Consider the following 26,610-nt stretch of genomic DNA (forward strand, 5'->3'; position numbering starts at 1 on the left):
TTACTACAACCTAATGGAAACCTAGCAGTTTGAGAGGGTGTCATCCACCCAATAATATCAGCTGAATTTCCTTATGAGGTTTCTTGCTGGGCCCCCTAAAGTAGACTAACGGCAAAAAGTCAACATCAGCTCTTTTAGGTGGCTTAATGGCTCGGACGTTCTCACACCAACATAGTCAGATCAGTACATGGAGATGATTGTCATTGTAATGTCCTTCTGTGCTATCTCTTTAATATTGCTACCGCTCATGCGCAGTTAGGAGACGCAGTGTGGAACACTATCCATGCCAACAACCGAATAGGTTTAGTGAAGCTGCAGGAGCCAGTCTACTAGGGAACAATTCACAGCACCCAGTAATGCTATCTATCTACAGTTGCGTAGTGGTTAGCGCTCTCGCCTTTTAGCGCTGGGTCCCCGGTTCGAATTCCAGCCAAGTAAACATCTGCAAGGAATTTGTATGTTCTCCCCATGTATGTATGGGTTTCCCCCGAGCACTCTGGTTTTCTCCCACATCCCAAAAAAACATACAGATAAGTTAATTGGCTTTCCCCTAAAATTGGCCCTAGAAGACTATAATACATCATGCACTACACAATACATACATAGACATATGACTGTGGTAGGGAATAGATTGTGAGCCCCTCTGAAGGACAGTTAGTGCCAAGACAATATACTCTGTACAGCGCTGCGTAATATGTCGGCACTATATAAATAAATTGCAATAGTGAGGGCTAGTGATGGGTCGTTCGCGAACGAGCTGGCTCTTTGCTGCGAACGACAAGAACCGGCTCTCAGTTTTAAAAGAGCCGATGCCTCAGCCGCCCCACAGAGCTCTGATTTGCTCTGTAATAAAGGGCGCTGAGGCATGCTGGGAGATGTAGTCCTCCTCTTCCAGCTTGTAGGAGTGAATGGGGCGCAGCAGAGCAGTAGCAGGAGGGATTGCCCCAGTCAGGGAAGCAGTCTGGGGTTGTCAAGGAGACGGGGGCAGGGCTTTTACTCCGATTCTGAGTGGTGTCTAGTGATATTAATGAAGAGCCGGCTCTTTAATGGGAGCCGATTCAGAAGAGCCGGAATTCCCATCACTAGTGAGGGCATAGTTTACCACCACCTATTCGATACCTAAAAGTTCAAGGGTGCTGTCCACCCAATTACGTAAGCGAAATTTCCCAATGAGCTTTCCTGCTGGGTCATCTCAAGTAGACTAGCACCAAGCTGAGATGGTAGCTGAAGCAAGCACCATGCCCAAGCCAAAGGTCTTAGTGTGCAATTTTAGAGTTTATTTCTTACATATGCACATAGAAAAAGCATTATTAGGAGGCAGCAGCACTATCTAACATTACACTGCCCTGTGTAATTACACAAGCTGCAACAGAAAAAGCTAAAACCTAGCAAGTAGTTGAGCAATGTGCAGCAGACCATACATTAGATAAATGCCACGAATTAGTAGCTGTTGCCAAAAGCACCCCTGCACTTAAAATTTTTTGGTACTTGTGTATTATCCCGTCTAGCAGGACAGCTCGTCCGTTAGACAGGCTTAAAAAGTCTGCACTGTGTTTCTTTAGCAACTGATTCATCACAGATCAGCTGCTCTGTTTGTTTTGCACGCCTATGACTAATGACTTAACGAGCTGAAAGACGTTTGTGCTGGGTGAAAGGAGAGCAATAAATCATGAGTCAATGTAAAGGTAAAAATGTAGATCTTTCAATGTTAATGATTGCTGTAATACTCTGCTCGAGACAAAATGTGTTTTCTTATAGTAGAGTATGAAATGCTTCTTTGTACACTCACAATATTACACACATATGCCTAGTAAGGATTGTGTGAGCACCAGCTAGACAGGCTGAAAAAGTCTGCACTCTGTTACCTGATCAGCTGATTCACCACAGATCAGCTCCTGCTCCCGAGCCGTTCTGCTAGAGGGGCTAATAACACAGCTTTCCTCGTGACAGCGGGGCGGCCCGGGCGCTTTCATGTCTCCGTCCTTTGAGGGGGGTTTGGCGTTTGTTTTGTGTGAAAAAAAGGATCAAAAAGCCATCTGAAGCCCATTGAGAGGAGGGAGGAGGACGGACTTCAGAGCCTTCGTGTCAAAGGAACTGCTTTCTAGCTAAGTGGCTAATTAAGATGTGATAGAAATTCACGGGACACCCTCTCCTTTCACCCAGCACAAACGTCTTTCAGCTCGTTAAGTCATTAGGCGTGCAGAACAAACAGAGCAGCTGATCTGTGATGAATCAGCTGCTAAAGAAACACAGTGCAGACTTTTTAAGCCTGTCTAACGGACGAGCTGTCCTGCTAGACGGGATAATACACAAGTACCAATTTTTTATTCGTTAACACTTTCGAGGAAAAAAATTCAAGTTTATAAATAAAGTTTCAGTGATCAAAATGAAGTTACGTAACACACTACGTCATCGCGTAGCCCTCCAATATGTGAGAGCGCGTTCGCGGACTAGTGACGCAGTTTAATTACACGCTCGGCCGATTCTTATTACAATCCTCGCCGCGCCGCTCGATAACAACCCCATCTACCCTGGTAGTTCCCCTCACGTAACCCCACACTCACTGTCCAGGTAGTGCTCTAGGTACATCGCAGTCGCCATTTTCACAAAGTCCGCCCGTTTCCTCTGTCAGACCTCAATCCCGCTCAACTGCTTGCTGGATTATTCATGAGCAGCGCGCTTTCGGCGTGATGGGTTGGTTGGCTGCTTGATTAATATTCATGAGCTGCCGCGCGCTTGTTGCCAGCTAGAGCTGGTTTGCCTTCGACGCCGCCTACGTACTGAGAGATGTTGCTTGCTGATTGGTAGGTTCTCTGTACGGGGTTGCCCTTTATTGGTCGAGATCTAATCTCCGGTGAGGTGGTGTCTACGAAAATTCCATTAGATGAGCAGCGGAAGTTTCCTGCTGTCATGTGATTGGGCGGAAGCATGTGAGGGTTTGATTGGGTTACAAAGGGCGGTGACTTTAATTTTCTCCCTCGTACAGTATTTGGCGCGTCCGGGTGGCTGGTAGAAGTATAGAAATGGCTGGTTGGCGTGGCGCGCTAATTGTGCTGGAAGGGGCTGATAGGGCAGGGAAGAGCACTCAGGCAAGGCGGCTGGTGGAAGCACTAAAAGAGCGGGGTTACCAGGCGGAGGGCCTGCGCTTTCCAGGTAAGGATGGTAGGGAGAGGGGGACTTTATAATAAAGCTTTGTTAGCATCTGGCTCGTGATGAAAAGTGGTGGGAAATGGTCAATGACATACACACAAATTCCCTAATGTTCACAACCAGCTACCCTCTAGATTCGAAGATCAGTCAACTTTTTTTTTTTTACCCAAGTACCCCGCATCACAATTCAGGTCCATCCAGAGATGGATTAACCTCCCTAGCGGTATGGACAGAAATGTCCATCCAAAAAAACATGCTGTGAACAGTATAAACGTGCATACACATCAATACTCTCCTGCACTGTATACTAGATCCTTGGTTGACACATTTTGGCAAGTTACAGGAAAAAAAGTTTTAAAAATAAATGTTATCACTGTTTGCACAGAAATCATGGGAAAATTGAACACCAGGGAGGTTTAAAGGGAAGGTTCAAGCAAAATAAAAAAATGAGTTTCACTTCCCGGGGGCTTCTACCAGCCCCATGCAGCCATCCTGTGCCCTCGTAGTCACTCACTGTTGCTCCAGTCCCCCGCTGGCAGCTTCCTGACCTCGGAGGTCGGCGGGACACATTGCGTACATTTTTACGCATTCCCGATAGTGCAGGAAAATTAACGCATACATTTTTACGCGTTACTGGTTCAATGCGTAAATTTCTACGCATTGAACCAGTAATGCGTAAAAATGTATGTGTTAATGTTCCTGCACTAGCAGGAATGCGTAAAAATGTACGCAATGCGTCCCGCCGACCTCCGAGGTCGGCAAGCTGCCAGCGGGGGACTGGAGCAACAGTGAGTTACTACGAGGGCACAGGATGGCTGCATGGGGCTGGTAGAAGCCCCCGGTAAGTGAAACTCATTTTTTTTTATTTTGCTTGGACATTCCCTTTAAGATGTAATGGGGCCCTAGACAAGGTAGTAGATTTGGAGCCCCCTTTTGGTAAGCTAAAGTGGAGAGAGGTCAAAGAAGATGGCAGGTGGGCCCCTTGCTACCAACTATGCACTTGCCTAGGTTGCCTTGTGGATGATCCTGCCCTGGGTCCATCCAACTACCCCCCCCAAGCCATGAGGTAATGAGCAGGGTTCAGTTGCCACCGTGGTAGACCTGTGCCCCCCTCTGCTCTCCTTCTCCCCTCCACTAATCACCTTGGGCTCTATTCACAATCACACATGCGGTAAGAGATTTTTGACTGCTATACTACCGCCAGTGATCATTTCTGCATATTTTCCACATTCACTAAAAAAATTACACTTTCTCTGCATTCAGGAACAATGCGTAAAAAAATTGGAGAAACATGCATAATTATGTAGTAACCATGCATAAAAAAAGTGGCATAAAGAAAACGTGTAAAAAAAAAATAAAAATGAATAAAACATTTTTAAGTCCAGCAAACACAGTGCTCAAGGCTCCAGACTCCATTTAAGTCAATGGGAAGTGAACTATATCACCCAAGTACTGCTAGGTGATATAAAATCAGTAGTTAAGTCCGAAATTATGTGCCTCTTTTTGTTTGAATTTTGATTTTTTTTGGGGGGGAATTACTGACTTTTGCTGCACTTTTTACGTATGTGGGAAAACCATGCATACATTTTTTCAGTAAATAACCATGTGTAAAATTTTGTGACTGTCAAGATGGTCTTATTTCAGTTGGGAATTTACCACACGTGCATTTGTGTGTATAGCCCCTTGTGTCTCACTCCACTCTCCCTTCTGTGTCACCCCCCTCCCCCTCTGATCTTTATTTCAACTGTCATTCTCCAGGCACAGCAGCAGCTGATGTGGGGGAGGCAGATGAGGGTGCTCGGTGGGGAATGCTGTTAAAGGTGCTGGGCAAGGGGGGTTTGCAGGTGAAAGTGGTGGGTGAAGAGAGGCAGATTAAGTTGCTGGGTAGGGGGAAGGCAAGTTAGGCTGTGGGGGGGGGGGGGGGGGTGCAAGTAAGAATGACTGAGGGTGGGTGAACTGAGGTTTCTAAGTGGAGGCTGTGATTAGTGGCTGGGGAGGTTCAGGTAATGGGATAGCTGGGTGGGGAGATATTGCAGCACTGCAGTTATTCAGCACAGGCTGCGGCAACAGTCACTCACCTGACCATAGCAGCTTCAAACAGCTGCCTCTCCAGCCCTGGCATCACTGACAGGGAGGCGTGGGGCTTACTGGCAGGAGGCGAGAGAGCAGCATGGCACTAGTTTAGGAGTCCCAGCAGAAATCATTATAGGGAAATTGAAAATATCTATGCTCACCATGATCTATCTGGGTACCTTGCAGTACTGGTCCAAGCCTTATCCCATACAACTATATCAATCCATGCCAGAAACAGGCTGTATGCATGTTGGATTGATGTGGCTTTGTAAAATGTATAAGCTATAGGCTTACAATAAACCAAAGGTTCTGGATGTGTCTGGCAATCAGAGGCATGAAGAGATGATTTGCATATTTGATGCATCATGGGAAACAATTGCTCATTTGATCCAGGGCTGTGGAGTCAGTACAAAAATCATCCGTCTCAGACTCCTCAGTATTTGAAACCACTGACTCCAGGTGCCCAAAATTACTCAGACTCCTTAGTCTAATACTTACCAGAACTAAGGATTTGGTACAAAAATCCTCTGACTCTGCAGTTAGGGCCCTTTTCCACTAGCAATCGCTAGTGTTTCGATAAATGCTAGCGATTGCGGTTCAGCAAAGTACATTTTTTCCCCCCGATGAGTGTGATTTTACTATGCACTGCATAGTAAAATCTCGGCAAAAATCGCACCGTGGCGCGATCGCGCTTTTGTAAAAATCGTGGTAGTGGAAATTACCTACCGCAATTCCTATGTTATTTAGCAAACCCTAGCGATTTTGCAATATCGCAATCGCTCTAGTGGGAAAGGGCCCTTAATGAAAACTGACTCCAGGTCCCCAAAATTGCTTCAACTCCACAGCCTTGATGTAATCTTAAAGGAGGAGCGATCTGGGCACCAGATAAGTTGCAATGCATACACTGCTTTATTTCATCCCACTGTAAACATACCCAGACAGATAAATGGCGGCCTGACAGACGTTTCGCGCGCTTGCTTCCTCGAAGACCCAGAGACTTGCTCATTTAAAGCTAAACTGTTGCAAATACCTTCTACTTTAATGCTGGGCATACACGGGTCGACACTGCCTTATCAATCAAGCCGCTGATGGCTCGATTGATATCCGATAGGTCTGATCACCGCGAAGATCGATTCCCTGCTCGCGGACAATAGAGGGGAATGGAGCGGAAGATAAGGAAGCCCCCACGGGGAGAAGCGGGAATTGATCCGGGGGGACGCGGTGGGAGTCGATCTGGCGGCTAATCGAGCCGCCGGATCTAACCATGTATGCCCAGCATTAGCAAGATGGAAATTATATTTACCTTTGCTTGTTTTGGGCAGTACGGTGGCATAGTGGATAGCACTCTTGCCTTGCAGTGCTGGGTTCTGGTTCGAATCCCAGCCAAGGCAACATTTGCAAGGAGTTTATATTCTCCCTGTGTCTGTGTGGGTTCCTTCCACAACCCAAAAACGACTCACTGAGACCCTCTGGAATATCCAGGCTGTGCTTTTTACATGAGTGTGGCCATGCTGCACCTGCATGAGCATGCCTACTGTGCAGGGCCACTGTGCTTATGCAAGAAGAGGAGCATGGCCTGGATCTAAATAGCCTAGGCTATATATAACCTGGAGAGGTTTTTTGTTCCCTACATTAACTGACACTTTTTGCATTTTGTGTTCCATGATTTGATAGAGCGGACAACTGAAATAGGACGCCTTGTTGGCTCATATCTTGAAAAGAAAAGTAATCTTGAGGACCACACTGTTCATCTGCTGTTCTCTGCTAACCGCTGGGAGCAAGTGTAAGTACACTGGAAATATACAAAACAGGTATCTAACGCTACGTATTCAGTGATAGTTGGAGGAAAAGATTGTTGCGGATATTTTGGATGGCAGCTTAGAAAGAAACACTGTACAGACCTACTGCTCTGCTCCTTGTCATGCATCATGCTTTATGTGGAGGATGAGCCAGTGGGTGGTACAGAGATGGAGCATTAACTCCAGCACAGGCCATGTTAAAAAAGGAATCTTCGCATGGGGCTGAGATAACACAAAACCAAACAGCTGAACCTGAGATGGCCATCAGGGTTGTATTTATTCTTATTTGGGGCTTCCTTCAGCCCCATGAGGTTTGTGGGCTCCCTCACAGTCCTCTGGTCGCTCCGTTATCTTGTAACTCACTCCGGTAATCCGGCTGGCCTCCTGCGCACGCACGGCTCGGTTTTGCACGCACTACTCGTTGCGCTCCTGCAGCCAGGTGTGTCCTGCGCAGTAGGACTGTGCAGGCGCAGAACACTCCTGAGGATGGGAGCACAGCGTGCGAGGGACTGGCCAGATTACCGGAGAGGATTAGAAGATAACGGAGTGACCAGAGGTGATGGCGAGGGAGCTCATGGGGCTGGAGGAAGTCCCAGGCAAGTATAAATACATCCCTGATGGCCATCTCAGGTACACTAAGGGAACCTTAACCCCCTTGGCGGTATGAAAAATACCGCCAGGGGGAAGCGCAACAGTTTTTTTTAATTTTTTTTTTTTTTATCATGTAGCGAGCCGAGGGCTCGCTACATGATAGCCGCTGCTCAGCGGCATCCCCCCAGCCCCGCCGATCGCCTCCGGCGATAGGCGATCAGGAAATCCCGTTCAAAGAACGGGATTTCCTGGAGGGCTTCCCCCGTCGCCATGACGTCACCGACGTCAGCGACGTCGGGACGTCATTGGGAGACCCGATCCACCCCTCGGCGCTGCCTGGCACTGATTGGCCAGGCAGCGCTCGGGGTCTGGGGGGGGGGGGGCCGCGCGCCGCACCGGATAGCGGCGATCGGGCGCGCGGCGGCGGCGATCGGGGTGCTGGCGCAGCTAGCAAAGTGCTAGCTGCGTCCAGCAAAAAAAAAATTAAGCAAATCGGCCCAGCAGGGCCTGAGCGGCACCCTCCGGCGGCTTACCCCGTGTCACACACGGGGTTACCGCTAAGGAGGTTAAGTGAGAAGTATATGCAGGCTGCCATATTTATTTACTTTTAAACAAGAACAGTTGCATGGCAGTCCTGCTGATCTGTTTGACTGCTGTATTGTATGATCTGCTGCATGCTTGTTCAGTGTCTATGGCTAAAAGTATTAGAGGCAGTGTATCGGCAGGATAGTCAATCAACTGGCATTACTTAATGAAATCAATATGGCAACATCCATATCCTTCTCACTTCAGGTGTCCTTTAAATCACATGCTGTTAGAGACACTACGACCAAAAATTGAACTTCATCCCAATCAGTAGCTGATACCCCCTTTTACATGATAAATCTATTCCTTCTCACAAACAGAACATCAGGGGGCGATGTATGACTGATATTGTGGTGTAACCCCTCCCACAAGAAAAGTTCAAACTTTTGTGGGAAATGGCTGTTTACAGCTGTTTCCAACTGCCAAAAACCATGCAGCAGCTACATCACTTGCCAACAGTAAAATGTTCACTGGAGTTCCTCTTTAAGTTCTCACTTTTTAATTTTTTTCCCTCCCCCAGCTGGTAAGGCTAAGTTTGATCTATAAATGGTATAAAGGCCATAATACATATTTAGGGATATCTATGTACTTTCATGTTCCACCTGTATTATGTGCTAATGTGTCCCCATTAAGTTTTAATGTAGCTTTCTCTCGTACTGTACTGAGGTGCAAGAAGCAGAGACCTAAAGCAACACACCTCTACTGTGTGCTGTGCACATTGCTTTCTGTTCAATTTCATTGCTCTTGAATATGACACTTCATGTATGCATTGTACCTCCGTGTGAACGGACTTGCTTCTTGGTGAATATGTGCTTTGTTTTTTTTGTTTGTTTTTTTTAGGCCCATGATAAAGGAGAAGCTTAGAAATGGTGTCACGCTTGTGGTTGATCGATATGCATTTTCTGGGGTAGCATTTACAAGTTCAAAAGAGGTAAGCTTACAGTAGTTTACTGTATATCATCATCTGCTTCCTGGGTTCTCAACACATTTATTGGGGGGGGGCTATAAGAATTCTGAGAAACGTTTTACTACATAGCCTTCCTTCATATATGTGAGAATGACTGTTGGTTTCCCTAAAAGTTTGTAAGTGTAACTGGATACATTTGATTGTGCCCCCAAATAGCTGTGCGCAGCAGTTGAGGCTAGGAGAATTGTTGGGCGTGTGTACTTTAGAAATGTTCAGAACCACGCATCCCTAGTTTATTAAACTTCTTAACTCCCCACCTTTTTCACTATAAAGTGAGAACGATATCAAACCTGAAATTATTTTCCTTTTGAAAAATACAAATTGCCTGGCAGTTGGGCTAATCCTTTTGGATAGTGTCTGAAACAAGCATGTGACTAATATGGACAGCCTTTAAAGGGGAACTGAAGAGAGAGGTATATGGAGGCTGCCATGTTTATTTCCTTTTAAGCAATACCAGTTGCCTGGCAGCCCTGCTGATCCTCCGCCTCTAATACTATTAGCCATAGCCCCTGAACAAGCATGCAGCAGATCAGGTGTTTCAGACTTTAAAGTGAACCTAAAGTCAAAGGAAAAAAACTAGATTTACTCACCTGGGGCTTCCCTCAGCCCCCTGTAGCCGATCGGTGCCCTCGCAGCCCCGCTCTGACGCTCCAGGACCCGCCGGCGAACACTTCCGGTTTGGCCGTCACCGGCCGACAGGCATGGGAACGCGAGTGATTCTTCGCGTTCCCAGCCTGTATATCACCCCCTATGCTGCTATTGCGGCCAGGAGGTCGCAATAGCAGCATAGGGGGGCAATATACAGGCTGGGATCGCGAAGAATCACTTGCGTTCCCATGCCTGTCGGCCGGTGACGGCCAAACCGGAAGTTTTCGCCGGCGTGTCCTGGAGCGTCAGAGCGGGGCTGCGAGGGCACCGATCGGCTACAGGGGGCTGAGGGAAGCCCCAGGTGAGTAAATCTAGTTTTTTTCCTTTGACTTTAGGTTCACTTTAAAGTCAGATCTGACAAGACTAGCTGCATGCTTGTTTCTGGTGTTATTCAGATACTACTGCAGAGAAATAGACCAGCAGGGCTGCCAGGCAACTGGTATTGATTAAAAGGAAATAAATATGGCAGCCTCCGTATACCTCTTACTTCAGTTCCCCTTTAAAGGTACCTGATGTCGAAATACTCCTATTGTGTCAGGGGCTAAAGTGTTAGACGTGATCTACAGAATAAGGCATGATCTACCAGTGTTCCCCAACCTTGTCCTCAAGGCCCACCAACAGTGCATGATTTGTGTAAATCCACAGAGGCAGTTAATCCGCTCTGCTGAGACACTAATTACCTCACCTGTGAATGTTTATGGTTTTCTGCAAAACATGTACTGTTGTTGGGCCTTGAGGACAGGGTTGGGGAACTCTGATCTACACAACAGCCAGGAAACTGGCAATTTTAAAATGGGATACATTTGGCCGTCTCCACAACCCTCACTACAGGATTGCTTTAAAGTGTACCTGAGATGAGAAAAAAAAATTCACATACATGGGGCTTCCTCCAGCCTAATTTCTCCCTTAGCGCCGTACTCCACCTCCTGGTTCTTCCGTAAGGGCTCCCAGTATCTTTGGCCAGTCGGCGCAGTGCTGCTGCATGTGCTCTCCCATATCACTTCCGCGGCCAGGAGAGTACAGAGCAGAGAGCTCCCGATGGCTTTGGCGCGCATATGCAGTAAGCCCCAACTACCGAAGATACGGGGGCCCTTATGGAATATCCAGGAGGCAGAAGATGGCGCTGAGGAAGTGATCAGTCCGGGGGAAGCCCCAGGTATGTATTTTTTTTTTTCCCCTCATCTCTAGGCGCCATTCCACTTTTCAGATTTCCCTAAGCAGTTGATTCAAGCAGTTTCATGTCGGCATTGCAGCAGCCAACCTCCAGTTGTCATAGTTGGAAGACTTCATGGATCCGGGAGGGGGTGTGCCAGGGGTGAGGTGTTGGCGCCGTCTATCCCTGTCTGAGTAACAAGTTGTTTTTTTTTTGTTTGTTTTTTTGTGTGTGGTGGTGTGCATTTTTTCTGCTTGTGATTTCCCTGAATACATGGTTCACTGGCTAGTTTTGATTTGACCCGTTTTTCTCAGGGTCATTTTCTTCATGCAATGTTAAGTTCTGACTGCATTTATAAGATGCTACTGCATAAACTGTAAAGGTGGCCATACATCTATCGACTTGGCCAATCGACATCCAAATTTAATAATTGAAGTGGATGAAAATCGGTGCCGCCAAGTGCATGCCCGATTGATGATGTGACCGTTTTCGGGCCGAGCAAGTCGCACAGACATGCTGCGAGATTTCAGACCATAATGGGTGGTCAGGTGCATGGTGGTAACGGGGAGGGATATATGTAAGAGCAACAAACCCCCAGCACTGTTCCCCCAGTGTATAACTGGACGTGTGTATTTATACAGTACCTGTCCTGTGTCGCTGTGTCCTTCCGTCTTCCGAATCCGCCGCTCCTCTGTTAACTATATACCCACCGCATAGCACGCAGCGCATGTGTGACGTCACACATGCGCCATGTCAGCGGCGTGTATACAGCTAATGGAAGGGCAGTGGATTCAAAAACTGATTGGCACAGCGACACAGGACAGGTAATGTGTAAATGGCAGCGGCGACGTGGTGTACCCGACCTATTCCTGAGAGATTTCATGCTGAAATTGATCTGGAATCTGCAAGCTGTGTATGGGCAGCCAACAGATCTCTAATCAGTTTTGATCAGAAAGAGATTTATCTTTTGGTCAAATCTGCCAGTAATCTCTAGCTGTATGGCTACCATTATTCTTCTGAATCTGAGATATCATTGTTTTATTACAAAATGTCAGTCAAGCTTGCTTTTTTTTTTTTTTTTTATATAGGACTTTTCCCTGCACTGGTGTAAGCAGCCTGATGTAGGGCTTCCAAAGCCAGACCTTGTTCTTTTTTTGAAAATAAGTCCTGAGGCGGCTGCACAACGTGGGGGTTTTGGGAATGAGCGCTATGAGACGAGTGCTTTTCAGGAGAGGGTGGAGAAACGTTATGCAGAACTTATGGAGGACACGTCTCTTAACTGGAAGGTAAAAATTGATACCTGAATACATCAATGCCTCCCAGACAACTGACACCAACCACTTTTGTACTAGTTACAGTTGATCTACCACTAGTAAGGTAGGCCTCTCCACATTGTAACCTAACCTTATTGTGTAGCAGAGAATTCCATGTTTTGAACACTTTTTTTTTTTTTTTTTTTTTTTTCTAAGACAATCTTCAGCTTTGACCACCAGAGCTGACAAAACAATTTTAAAATGCTATTTAGATTTGTAACCATGGCAGATATCCACTCAAGTAGCTGAAAGTTTAGCTGATGTTGCATTTTAAGGCTATTGTAGAAATGCAGTTACCCAAAGCAACTATTATTTAGCATTTATATAGCAGTATTTAGTCTTGTCACTTACTCACATTCTAATTCCTGCCATAGTCCTATGTCTATGTACAGTGGGATGAGAAAGTTTAGGCAACCTTGTTAATCGTCATGATTTTCCTGTATAAATCATTGGCTGTTACGATAAAAAAATGTCAGTTAAATATATTGTATAGGAGACGCACACAGTGATATTTGAGAAGTGAAAAAGTTTATTGGATTTACATAAAGTGTGCAATAATTGTTTAGCCCCCTTGGCGGTACAATAAATCCGCCAGGGGGCAGTGCAGCACTTTTTTTTTTACTTTTTTTTTTAAAAGCATGTAGCTAGCCTAGCGCTAGCTACATGCTTCCCCCCCCCCCCCCCCTCCCTTCGCTATCCCTCCCACCCCTCTGATCGCCGCCGGCGCTTTTACCCTGCAGGGAATCCCGTTCTGAACGGGATTCCCTGTATGGGCTTCCCCGTCGCCATGGCGACGATCGTGATGACGTCATCGACGTCCTGACGTCAGCGGGTGTCCCGATCCACCCCTCAGCGCTGCCTGGCACTGATTGGCCAGGCAGCGCAGGGGTCTCGTGGGGGGGGGGGGTGCGGCGAATCGGCGGGTGGCGGCGGCGATCGCTATGCACACGCAGCTAGCAAAGTGCTAGCTGCGTGTAGCAAAAAAAATTATGTAAATCGGCCCAGCAGGGCCTGAGCGGCACCCTCCGGCGGCTTACCCTGTGTCCAGCACGGGGTTACCGCTAAGGAGGTTAAACAAAATTAGGCAGGTGCATACATTTGGGCACCACAAAAAATAAATGAAATCAATATTTAGTAGATTCTCCTTTTGCAGAAATTACAGCCGCTAAACGCTTTCTATAGGTTCCAATGAGAGTCTGGATTCTGGTTGAAAGTATTTTGGATTATTCCTCTTTACAAAACATCTCTAGTTCATTCAGGTTTGATGGCTTCCAAGCATGGACAGCTCTTTTTAACTCACCGCAGATTTTCAATTACATTCAGGTCTGGGGACTGAGATGGCCATTCCAGAACGTTGTACTTGTTCCTTTGCATGAATACCTTGGTGGCTTTTGAGCAGTGTTTAGGGTCATTGTCTTGTTTAAAGCTTCAGCTTTGTCACGGATTCCTGGACATTGGTCTCCAGAATCTGCTGATACTGAATGGAATCTGTGTCCCTCAGCTTTTACAAGATTCCCAGTCCCTGCACTGGCCACACAGCCCCACAGCATGATGGAACCACCACCATATTTTACTGTAGGTAGCAGGTGGTTTTCTTGGAATGCTGTTTTTCCTCCATGCATAACGCCCCTTGTTACGCCCAAATAACTCATCAGTCCACAGCACCTTATTCCAACATGAAGCTGGCTTGTCCAAATGTGCTTTAGCACAAGCTGCTCTGTTTGTGCTGTGGGCTTCCTCTGCATCACTCTCGCATACAGCATCTCCTTGTGTAAAGTGCGCCAAGTGTTTGAACGATGCACAGTGACTCCACCTCCAGCAAGATGATGTTGTAGGTCTTTGGTGCTGGTCTGTGGGTTGACTCTGACTGTTCTCACCATTCATTGCTTCTGTCTATCCGGGATTTTTCTTGGTCTGCCACTTCGAGCCTTAACTTGAACTGAGCCTGTGGTCAGCTGAAATCTGAGACAGCTTTCTGTATGCTTCCCCTAAACCATGATGGTGACCAATCTGTCTTCAGGTCATTTGACAGTTGTTTTGAGACCCCCATGTTGCTACTCTTCAGAGAAAATTGAAAGAGGGAAACTTACAAATGACCTCCCCCCCCCCTTTCTATACTCTTGGTTTCACCTTGGATTCACCTGTGTAAGTAGGTCAGAGGTCACTGAGCTTACCAAGCCAATTTGAGTTCCAATAATTAGTTCTAAAGGTTTTGGAATCCATAAAATGACAACCATGGCCAAATTTATGCACCTGCCTAATTTTATGTATTGCACACTTTCTGTAAAGCCAATAAAATTCATTTCACTTCTCAAATATCGCTGTGTGTGTCTTCTATGTGATATATTTAACTGACATTTTTTTTTATTCTAAAAACCAACGATATAGAAATCGGAAAATCACGACTATTAACAAGGTTGCTTAAACTTTCGCATCCCACTGTATGTATCATTTAGTGCAGTGTTTCTCAACATTTTATTGGTATGTACCCCTTTTAAAAGCTTGTACTCGCCAAGTACCCCCTAGAATGGTAAACCTTATCACAAGTACCCCTTGACAAATAAATATTTAAACGTAGTACATAATAATTGGTTCTAAACAATTTCCAAGCATTTACTGTTGCTTTTAATTAGCTAAAATACTAATTTGGTGGTGTTTATGTAAGATTTATCATTTTCTAAAACTCTAAATTTGTTATACTTTGTTAAGTATATCAAGCATGAGTACCCCCTGGAACCATCAGAAGTACCCCTTGGGGTACGCGTACCGCATGTTGAGAACCTAGGATTTAGTGTACACTCACCTAAATTATTAGGAACACCTGTTCAATTTCTCATTAATGCAATTATCTAATCAACCACTCACATGACAGTTGCTTCAATGCATTTAGGGGTGTGGTCCAGGTCAAGACAATCTCCTCAACTCCAAACTGAGGGCTGGTGCACACCGAGCGGCTTTTTGGGCGGTTTCAGATCCGCTTGCAGCTGCGGATCTGCTTGGTCAATGTATCTCAATGGGGTGGTGCACACCAGAGCAGGAGGCGTTTTGCAGAAACAAAAAAAATGCCGGGGTGAGGCATTTTTTGGATTTCGGATGCGTTTCTGCCTCAATGTTAAGTATAGGAAAAACGCAAACCGCTCTGAAAAATGGCACTTCAGAGCGGTTTTGCAGGCGTTTTTGTTACAGAAGCTGTTCAGTAACAGCTTTACTGTAACAATATATGAAATCTACTATACTGAATACCGCAGCAGCAATCCGCAAAACACCATAGAAAAATTAAAAAAGCGTTTCAAAATCTGCTAGCATTTTGCGGATCTGCTAGCGGTTTTTGGTGTGCACCAGGCCTGAATGTCAGAATAGGAAAGGTGATTTTAAGCAATTTTGAGTGTGGCATGGTTGTTTGTACCAGAGGGGCCGATCTGAGTATTTCACAATCTGCTCAGTTACTGGGATTTTCACACACAACCATTTATAGGGTTTACAAAGCATGGTGCGAAAAGGGAAAAACATCCAGTATGCAGCAGTCCTGTTGGTGAAAATGCCTTGTTGATGCTAGAGGTCAGAAGAGAATGGGCCGACGGATTCAAGCTGATAGAAGAGCAAGGTTGACTGAAATAACCACTGGTTACAACAGAGGTATGCAGCAAAGCATTTGTGAAGCCACAACACGCACAACCTTGAGGCGGATGGGCTACAACAGCAGAAGACCCCACTGGGTACCACTCATCTCCACTACAAATAGGAAAAAGAGGCTACAATTTGCACGAGCTCACCAAAATTGGACAGTTAAAGACTGGAAAAATGTTGCCTGGTCTGATGAGTCTCGATAGTCAGAATTTGGGGGAAACGGCATAACATGGATCCATCATGCCTTGTTACCACTGTGCAGACTGGTGGTGTAATGGTGTGGGGGATGTTTTCTTGGCACACTTAAGGCTCCTTAGTGCAAGTTGGGCATCGTTTACATGCCACGGGCTACCTGAGCATTGTTTGATTCATGACCACCATGTACCCATCATCTGATGGCTACTTCCAGCAGGATAATGCACCATGTCACAAAGCTTGAATCCTTTCAAATTAGTTTCTTGAACATGACAATGAGTTCACTGTACTAAAATGGCCCCCACAGTCACCAGATCTCAACCCAATAGAGCATCTTTGGGATGTGATGGAACGGGAGCTTCGTGCCCTGGATGTGCATCCCACAAATCTCCAACTGCAAGATGCTTTCAGCACCTTGTTGAATCAATGCCACATAGAATTAAGGCAGTTCTGAAAGCGAAAGGGGGGGGGGGGGGAACACCGTATTGGTATGGTGTTCCTAATAATAATCCTTTAGGTGAGTGTATGTATGATAGTCTAGGGCCCATTTAAGGGAAGCCAGTTAACTTCTCTGTTTTTGGCAAATGTGCAGTTCGGGATTGTCTGAAAGAGGCCTAAGTGTGCTACTAAACAGCAAGGATATGTCATGAATAAGAAAATAAAATGCACCAATATAAATTGGCCTTGAACAGCTGCTTTCCACCCACTAATTAAATTGACTGTTAATAGGTTAAAGTGGACCTGAACTCATGCACAGGAGAAAGGAAAACACAGATTATTCCACCTGGTTTGTTTTTAGAGTGAAGAGCCTGTTTAATTCCCCCCTCAGCTGTAAGTAATCACAATTGTAAGAGATTGTATAAACGATTCATCCAACACCAATCCACTCCCAACCATACAAACATACATAGAAAAGTCTATATGACTCAGAGTGACTTGGGTTGAAATTTAGCAAGGAAAAAAAGCAGAACCTATCTGCACCCAGGTCAAAACTCAATGAGTCAAAAATATAAAAATAATTTCATTTATTGATATGCATTAAAACATGTATATAAAAAAACATACAAATGAGGGTCTGAGTATCTGGACAGCTGAGGGAAAAACAATTGATGTTATAACATTCTAGCAATATAACTTCTTTGCACATGCTGGCAGCATGTGAATCACCATTAGTTCAACAAACATGATTCATGGAGGCTATGGAAAAAAAGGGAGAGTCCTTAATGGTCATGCCAGAGTGCAGATTGATATGCAGCTAGCTTGTAGTTCCTGTCCATAAGCAGGCAACTGCAAATACTTAGAGGTGTAGAGATGCAGAAAATGATGCTCGGCTGAATTATAGTTCCTGTCTTCAAGCAGGCAACCATAAATATGCGGGATGCATATAAGAAGAACACTGATGCAGCTTGATGTGGTACTGTCCTGCAAAATTCCTATTTACAGGCTGAACAAAATGAGCAGATAGAGCAAAATAATCAGCGTTTTAAGTTCCTGTCCAAAAGCAGGCAACCACTGTATGATGGAAAGTTCAAGCCTGATGATGTCAAAAAGAGGATATATTTGTGTGCACAAGCCTGAGTATAGTTGACAACGTCAGTGGCAAGCTGACCTCTTTATTCCTGACCAAAAGCAGGCAATAGTGTAGTAGTGATGGTAGGTTACTCTAACAAGGAAATAGCATGGCAGTATCCGCATAGTGTACCACAGTATATACCATGGAGGATTCTCCTTGCATCATGAAGACATAGTAGCATCCATAGGATCAGTGCAATCAGCAGGGCTCAATATGAGTGAGAAATATATGCAGTCCCAATGTGAGGCAAAGCAAGGCCTCAATATGCATTAGATGATATGCTTACGTTTCCTCTCCTCAGTATGAATGTCCTCCGAAAATATGTGCAAAAGGGTGCAAGATGGTGAATGACTCTAGAAGGTAGTAGAACATCCTCTCAGCTGCCCAGACCTTGTCTACCGGTTTCGCCGAATTGTTCGGCTCATCAGGACACAGACCGCCAGGTAGGTATGCCAGAGAGTGTCTCCATGCGCCTTAAATGGCGTCTACGCCGAGGCCCAGCCCGCATCACTTCCGTAGATGCGGCTTCTGCGTCTCAGCGTGGTACGTCCTCCCGGAACTGACGCTCGTGCGCATGCCCAGTGCGCTTCGCGTCGTTCCGGGCGGTAGCCTGGCAACAAGGGGGAGAAGGACAAAAGAGCCGGATAATCTGTCCAGCTCTGCCCGTCTCCCTGCCAGGCTAAACGTCAGACCTGAGCGCACCATGGGGCAAGTAGGAAAAAGAAGGGAAGACTGTAACAAAGGGAAATGGGGGACATATAAGGACATGCCACCAGGCTGCATCCACGTCCGGCGCAACGGACTCTTAAAGGGGACAGCTCTATTTAAAAAAAACCACGGAATTTCAAAACAAACAATTACATTATACCGTATATATTTAAATAGCCTCAAAGTTATAATTAACCTGAAACTATAACCAAAATATCATAGTGAAACCTATTCTTAGTAGAAAGAAAGAAACCTCTTGATTTCAAGCAATAATTGAAAGTTACCAAAAAATACAAATAATAAATAGTAATGGGGAATGGCGGCACAAACGAACAGCGCCGTCACCCCATCCAGGAAGCTGCCAGTGGCCCCCAAGCCCCCCCAAAAAGACATGCAGGGGGGGAGAGAGATAGTCCCATCCAACCACCCCATATCCCCCCTCACATCACATATCCACTGAATCACACACTGTACAAATGAAATATAGCCCTCATAAGAATGGGGCATATTTTAGATTGTCATTAAGTCCTGGAACCTGAGTGGCCTTCAGATTATAAATCCAACGACACTCACGTTGTGTTAGGATTTTGTCGAAATCGCCTCCTCTCAGGGGTGGATGTATCCTGTCCACCGCACTGAAGGATATGCGATTAGTAGAATTAAGTTCACATGCTATGACATGTCTTGCGACCGGTGAGCCTAGATTATGGCTCTCCACATCGTTTACATGTTCATAAATGCGACGACGTAAGTTTCTGGTTGTCTTGCCTATATAGAAGGCGTCGCACCTGCACCAAAGTACATATACGACGCCCTCTGTGGCACAATTGATGAAATGTTTAATTTGAACAGTTCTGTTGACATGTCGGAAAAAATTCGATCGGCCCACTTTGATGTAAGGACACTGGTTGCAGGAACCACACCTGTAGACTCCCCAATCAGTGCAAGAATCCCCGCGTTGACTACCCTGATAATGGCTTCTAACCAATTTGTTTGCGATAGTAGGAGCTTTCCGATAGGTCACTTTTGGTTTGTCTGTTACACACTGGCGAATCCTCACATCATCAGTCAGGACATGCCAGTGTCTCTTTAGGATTTTATAAAATTGATCTTGTTGTTTATTGTGTTTAGTGATAAGAGGAACAGTATCAAGAAAACTGTTTCCCCTCTTCGATTTTTTTCTGGGCTATAAGAGTATCTCGGTCCGAATTGACCGCTCTCTTATATGCCCTTTTGATGCTGGATCTAGAATAACCTCTAGTTTCAAATCTTGAGCCTAACTCTGATGCCTCCGACTTGAAATCCTCCAAGTTTGAGCAGTTTCTCCTGGCTCTCAGGTACTGGCCTACAGGTATACTGCTAATGAGATGCGCAGGATGAAAGCTTCCCGCATGCAATATTGTATTGGATGCGGTCGGCTTTCGGTAGAGTTTTGTAGTGATGGTGCCATCATTCTCCACTCCTATAAGAAGATCCAGGAAGGGCAATGATGAGGCATCATAGGTACATGTTAATTTCAAATTCAGCCTGTTGGAGTTCAGTATCTGCACGAACTCCAGCAGTAATTCCTCGCCTCCTGTCCACAACATAAATATGTCGTCAATGTACCTGTGCCACACATCAATGTGGCACAGGTACTCGACAATGTCGTCATTAGAAAAAATGTCCGCCTCCCAGCCCCCCAGGTACAGGTTAGCGTACGACGGGGCACACGTGGTCCCCATCGCAGTCCCCTGCACCTGGAGGTAGTGGGAGGTACCGAACACAAAATGGTTATGCGTAAGCAAAAACTCCAAGAGCTGGAGCAGGAAAAAGGAATGTTCCCTTTCCGTACAGGGCAGAGTGTCCAGATATTTGGCCACAGTGCGAAGTCCCCCAACATGTGGGATACTAGAATACAGGGCCTCAACGTCCAGTGCAACCAGGAAGGCCCCAGGCGGCGCACACACCCCATCAAGGACCCGCAGCATATGTGAGGTGTCCTGTACATAAGAGGACAGAGTTTGTACGTGTTTCTGCAAATGAGAGTCCAGATATTTACTAATATTTTCGGTCAGAGAGCCACAGGCCGATATAATCGGTCTGCCTGGGGGGTGAACAAGAGACTTGTGCACCTTAGGCAGTGCATAGAATGTAGGTATTACTGGATCTTTCACTTTGAGAAAGGCTGCTGTTTGGGACGAAATTGTCCCTTGATACGCTGCACAGTCGATGATGGAGAACAGCGCCGCCTGGTCCCTCAGCACACTGGACGCAGAGGCCCTAGAGTACCATTCTTTATTTCTTAAAATCCGTAAACACATTTCCTCATACTGTGTGTTATCCATGACCACGATGTTGCCCCCCTTGTCGGAGGGCTTCACCGTGATCTCGGTCATTTGGGACAATTCCTGTAACGCTCTCAGCTGAGTAGCTGTAAGGTTATCACCTCCTTTTTGAATATGTATGGAGTCCAGGTCCTTCAGTACCATTTCCACAAACACACTAACTCTGGGACTAGCAGATAAAGAAGGAAAATATCGTGATTTATTTTTAAATTTGTTTTTATCTCTATCACAATCAAGTTGGATAGGGTCAAGTTGTTCCTCAGGGATATAACCCTCTTCCCATAGGGCCGTAAGGTCTCGAAGGGCCCTATAATCTTTTTTAGTGAAATCATACCAATCACGAATGGCACCCCCTAGGGGTGCCTCTTCCCTTTGCATATGTTGTAGTCTCAATATTATTTTTCGGGCAAATAGATTCAAGTCCTTTGCGCATTCAAATTTGTCAATATTAGTAGACAGGGAAAACCCCAAACCTAGAGATAATACATCAATTTGTTCACTAGTAAGGGGAACATGACTCAGGTTTATCACTGTATTGGGGTGATCTTCTGGATCACTGACTATTTTTTGGGGTGTAAGTATTGATCCATGTTCATTTTCTTGGAGGCCTGACTGGAATGTGGAGGAGTGGTGTTTTGTCGTGTGGGTGTCTGATTTTAATTTTGTTTTTTTGGGGTCTCTTCCTCTTCCTTTTTCTGTGTCTTCCGGATCTCCTAAAAAAACATCAGGACGACCGGAAGAATCCGTTATTCCTGCTGGGGGCGGTGATGTCATTTCTTTTCTTTTAGTGGATGGATTAGGGGTGTGATTGGGATTGTATGTTTGTATGGTTGGGAGTGGATTGGTGTTGGATGAATCGTTTATACAATCTCTTATCCTTCAGGTCTTTTTGACCTATGCCTATCTCAAAACTATTCACCCACCATATTCCACGTACAAAATATATGTTCTTGTTGGAAGGAAAGAGATTTTTTCTTTGATTATATTCTGGAGTGGCTGCCGGTGGTCCCCCGGTCTGGGTTACCCTTCACCTTCTACTAATATTGACAAATTTGAATGCGCAAAGGACTTGAATCTATTTGCCTGAAAAATAATATTGAGACTACAACATATGCAAAGGGAAGAGGCACCCCTAGGGGGTGCCATTCGTGATTGGTCTGATTTCACTAAAAAAGATTATAGGGCCCTTCGAGACCTTACGGCCCTATGGGAAGAGGGTTATATCCCTGAGGAACAACTTGACCCTATCCAACTTGATTGTGATAGAGATAAAAACAAATTTAAAAATAAATCACGATATTTTCCTTCTTTATCTGCTAGTCCCAGAGTTAGTGTGTTTGTGGAAATGGTACTGAAGGACCTGGACTCCATACATATTCAAAAAGGAGGTGATAACCTTACAGCTACTCAGCTGAGAGCGTTACAGGAATTGTCCCAAATGACCGAGATCACGGTGAAGCCCTCCGACAAGGGGGGCAACATCGTGGTCATGGATAACACACAGTATGAGGAAATGTGTTTACGGATTTTAAGAAATAAAGAATGGTACTCTAGGGCCTCTGCGTCCAGTGTGCTGAGGGACCAGGCGGCGCTGTTCTCCATCATCGACTGTGCAGCGTATCAAGGGACAATTTCGTCCCAAACAGCAGCCTTTCTCAAAGTGAAAGATCCAGTAATACCTACATTCTATGCACTGCCTAAGGTGCACAAGTCTCTTGTTCACCCCCCAGGCAGACCGATTATATCGGCCTGTGGCTCTCTGACCGAAAATATTAGTAAATATCTGGACTCTCATTTGCAGAAACACGTACAAACTCTGTCCTCTTATGTACAGGACACCTCACATATGCTGCGGGTCCTTGATGGGGTGTGTGCGCCGCCTGGGGCCCTCCTGGTTGCACTGGACGTTGAGGCCCTGTATTCTAGTATCCCACATGTTGGGGGACTTCGCACTGTGGCCAAATATCTGGACACTCTGCCCTGTACGGAAAGGGAACATTCCTTTTTCCTGCTCCAGCTCTTGGAGTTTTTGCTTACGCATAACCATTTTGTGTTCGGTACCTCCCACTACCTCCAGGTGCAGGGGACTGCGATGGGGACCACGTGTGCCCCGTCGTACGCTAACCTGTACCTGGAGGGCTGGGAGGCGGACATTTTTTCTAATGACGACATTGTCGAGTACCTGTGCCACATTGATGTGTGGCACAGGTACATTGACGACATATTTATGTTGTGGACAGGAGGCGAGGAATTACTGCTGGAGTTCGTGCAGATACTGAACTCCAACAGGCTGAATTTGAAATTAACATGTACCTATGATGCCTCATCATTGCCCTTCCTGGATCTTCTTATAGGAGTGGAGAATGATGGCACCATCACTACAAAACTCTACCGAAAGCCGACCGCATCCAATACAATATTGCATGCGGGAAGCTTTCATCCTGCGCATCTCATTAGCAGTATACCTGTAGGCCAGTACCTGAGAGCCAGGAGAAACTGCTCAAACTTGGAGGATTTCAAGTCGGAGGCATCAGAGTTAGGCTCAAGATTTGAAACTAGAGGTTATTCTAGATCCAGCATCAAAAGGGCATATAAGAGAGCGGTCAATTCGGACCGAGATACTCTTATAGCCCAGAAAAAATCGAAGAGGGGAAACAGTTTTCTTGATACTGTTCCTCTTATCACTAAATACAATAAACAACAAGATCAATTTTATAAAATCCTAAAGAGACACTGGCATGTCCTGACTGATGATGTGAGGATTCGCCAGTGTGTAACAGACAAACCAAAAGTGACCTATCGGAAAGCTCCTACTATCGCAAACAAATTGGTTAGAAGCCATTATCAGGGTAGTCAACGCGGGGATTCTTGCACTGATTGGGGAGTCTACAGGTGTGGTTCCTGCAACCAGTGTCCTTACATCAAAGTGGGCCGATCGAATTTTTTCCGACATGTCAACAGAACTGTTCAAATTAAACATTTCATCAATTGTGCCACAGAGGGCGTCGTATATGTACTTTGGTGCAGGTGCGACGCCTTCTATATAGGCAAGACAACCAGAAACTTACGTCGTCGCATTTATGAACATGTAAACGATGTGGAGAGCCATAATCTAGGCTCACCGGTCGCAAGACATGTCATAGCATGTGAACTTAACCCTACTAATCGCATATCCTTCAGTGCGGTGGACAGGATACATCCACCCCTGAGAGGAGGCGATTTCGACAAAATCCTAACACAACGTGAGTGTCGTTGGATTTATAATCTGAAGGCCACTCAGGTTCCAGGACTTAATGACAATCTAAAATATGCCCCATTCTTATGAGGGCTATATTTCATTTGTACAGTGTGTGATTCAGTGGATATGTGATGTGAGGGGGGATATGGGGTGGTTGGATGGGACTATCTCTCTCCCCCCCTGCATGTCTTTTTGGGGGGGCTTGGGGGCCACTGGCAGCTTCCTGGATGGGGTGACGGCGCTGTTCGTTTGTGCCGCCATTCCCCATTACTATTTATTATTTGTATTTTTTGGTAACTTTCAATTATTGCTTGAAATCAAGAGGTTTCTTTCTTTCTACTAAGAATAGGTTTCACTATGATATTTTGGTTATAGTTTCAGGTTAATTATAACTTTGAGGCTATTTAAATATATACGGTATAATGTAATTGTTTGTTTTGAAATTCCGTGGTTTTTTTTAAACAGAGCTGTCCCCTTTAAGAGTCCGTTGCGCCGGACGTGGATGCAGCCTGGTGGCATGTCCTTATATGTCCCCCATTTCCCTTTGTTACAGTCTTCCCTTCTTTTTCCTACTTGCCCCATGGTGCGCTCAGGTCTGACGCTTAGCCTGGCAGGGAGACGGGCAGAGCTGGACAGATTATCCGGCTCTTTTGTCCTTCTCCCCCTTGTTGCCAGGCTACCGCCCGGAACGACGCGAAGCGCACTGGGCATGCGCACGAGCGTCAGTTCCGGGAGGACGGACCACGCTGAGACGCAGAAGCCGCATCTACGGAAGTGATGCGGGCTGGGCCTCGGCGTAGACGCCATTTAAGGCGCATGGAGACAGTCTCTGGCATACCTACCTGGCGGTCTGTGTCCTGATGAGCCGAACAATTCGGCGAAACCGGTAGACAAGGTCTGGGCAGCTGAGAGGATGTTCTACTACCTTCTAGAGTCATTCACCATCTTGCACCCTTTTGCACATATTTTCGGAGGACATTCATACTGAGGAGAGGAAACGTAAGCATATCATCTAATGCATATTGAGGCCTTGCTTTGCCTCACATTGGGACTGCATATATTTCTCACTCATATTGAGCCCTGCTGATTGCACTGATCCTATGGATGCTACTATGTCTTCATGATGCAAGGAGAATCCTCCATGGTATATACTGTGGTACACTATGCGGATACTGCCATGCTATTTCCTTGTTAGAGTAACCTACCATCACTACTACACTATTGCCTGCTTTTGGACAGGAATAAAGAGGTCAGCTTGCCACTGACGTTGTCAACTATACTCAGGCTTGTGCACACAAATATATCCTCTTTTTGACATCATCAGGCTTGAACTTTCCATCATACAGTGGTTGCCTGCTTTTGGACAGGAACTTAAAACGCTGATTATTTTGCTCTATCTGCTCATTTTGTTCAGCCTGTAAATAGGAATTTTGCAGGACAGTACCACATCAAGCTGCATCAGTGTTCTTCTTATATGCATCCCGCATATTTATGGTTGCCTGCTTGAAGACAGGAACTATAATTCAGCCGAGCATCATTTTCTGCATCTCTACACCTCTAAGTATTTGCAGTTGCCTGCTTATGGACAGGAACTACAAGCTAGCTGCATATCATTCTGCACTCTGGCATGACCATTAAGGACTCTCCCTTTTTTTCCATAGCCTCCATGAATCATGTTTGTTGAACTAATGGTGATTCACATGCTGCCAGCATGTGCAAAGAAGTTATATTGCTAGAATGTTATAACATCAATTGTTTTTCCCTCAGCTGTCCAGATACTCAGACCCTCATTTGTATGTTTTTTTATATACATGTTTTAATGCATATCAATAAATGAAATTATTTTTATATTTTTGACTCATTGAGTTTTGACCTGGGTGCAGATAGGTTCTGCTTTTTTTCCTAATCACAATTGTAATTTCATCTCTAAACTGCCTGCATAGAAATTTGGCACCCTCAGCTAATTTGTAAACACAGGACATTAAAACTCTGTCTGCTTCAATGAAAGTGTCTGCTTCCATGGAAGCAAGTACACACTGTAGACTTATTGCAGGAGTTCTGTGCGCTGCAACCAATACATTTTTCCTGTAAAGCTGGTTATACTGTTGCTTATCCTTTAGAGCAGAGGAAGTTCTGAGTTCAGGTCAGCTGAATGAGTCCTGATGAGCAAAACATTTGAATTTGAACTTTCCCGTCCCCATCGATTGGTTACACCAATAATTTCTGGCATGTCTTATTGGCTCCCAATTGATAACTGGATGGGTTTTTGAATCGGTACTGCACAAAATTGATCCCATTGTTGATCGGGAGCAGATCAGACATGTCGGAAATTATAAGTTCAGGCCATCGATCGGATGGGAATTTGCATGGTGTGTGCCTAGCATTAGAGCTGAAAGTTAGTGACACGGCAGCAAACTAAATGTAAGCATTGCAATTTATACAAAACTAGAGATTGTGGTGGTTGTTCCACTTGAAGGATAATGTGCTGTATTGTACTGACTGCAAGGTTTGTTTACCATCAGGTGGTGGATGCAGCAAAGAGTATGGATGATGTTCATCATGCTATCCGACAGCTGAGTGAAGAAATTATACAGGAATCCAAGGATCAACCAATTGGAAAGCTTTGGACTGAATCTGACCATGATTAAAAAAAAAAAAAATGG

General features: G+C 45.4%; 2 protein-coding genes across 7 annotated transcripts in view; one reads left to right on the top strand and one right to left on the bottom strand.

The window, feature by feature from the left end:
* ING5 (inhibitor of growth family member 5) overlaps nt 1–2,798 on the bottom strand; it is an 85,829-nt gene extending 83,031 nt beyond the window's left edge. For all 4 annotated transcript variants that reach the window (XM_068280607.1, XM_068280606.1, XM_068280608.1 and 1 more), the window contains exon 1: nt 2,565–2,798. In XM_068280607.1, the coding sequence (XP_068136708.1) occupies nt 2,565–2,601 (37 nt within the window). In that variant the 5' untranslated portion in view covers nt 2,602–2,798. The remainder of the gene's footprint in view (nt 1–2,564) is intronic.
* DTYMK (deoxythymidylate kinase) lies at nt 1,616–26,610 on the top strand. 3 transcript variants are annotated; one of them, XM_068280610.1, is made up of 6 exons: nt 2,421–3,153; nt 6,898–7,006; nt 9,039–9,129; nt 12,055–12,252; nt 16,831–16,932; nt 26,470–26,610. In XM_068280610.1, the coding sequence occupies exons 1-5, from the start codon at nt 3,024–3,026 to the stop codon at nt 16,903–16,905; spliced, it is 603 nt and encodes a 200-aa protein (XP_068136711.1). In that variant the 5' UTR covers nt 2,421–3,023; the 3' UTR covers nt 16,906–16,932; nt 26,470–26,610. The 3 variants fall into 3 exon arrangements, with proteins under 3 accessions (XP_068136712.1, XP_068136711.1, XP_068136710.1); XM_068280611.1 differs by lacking the exons at nt 2,421–3,153; nt 16,831–16,932 and adding an exon at nt 1,616–1,685; XM_068280609.1 differs by lacking the exon at nt 16,831–16,932.

The sequence above is a fragment of the Hyperolius riggenbachi genome, chromosome 4, assembly GCF_040937935.1.
Source record: "Hyperolius riggenbachi isolate aHypRig1 chromosome 4, aHypRig1.pri, whole genome shotgun sequence".
NCBI lineage: Eukaryota > Metazoa > Chordata > Amphibia > Anura > Hyperoliidae > Hyperolius > Hyperolius riggenbachi.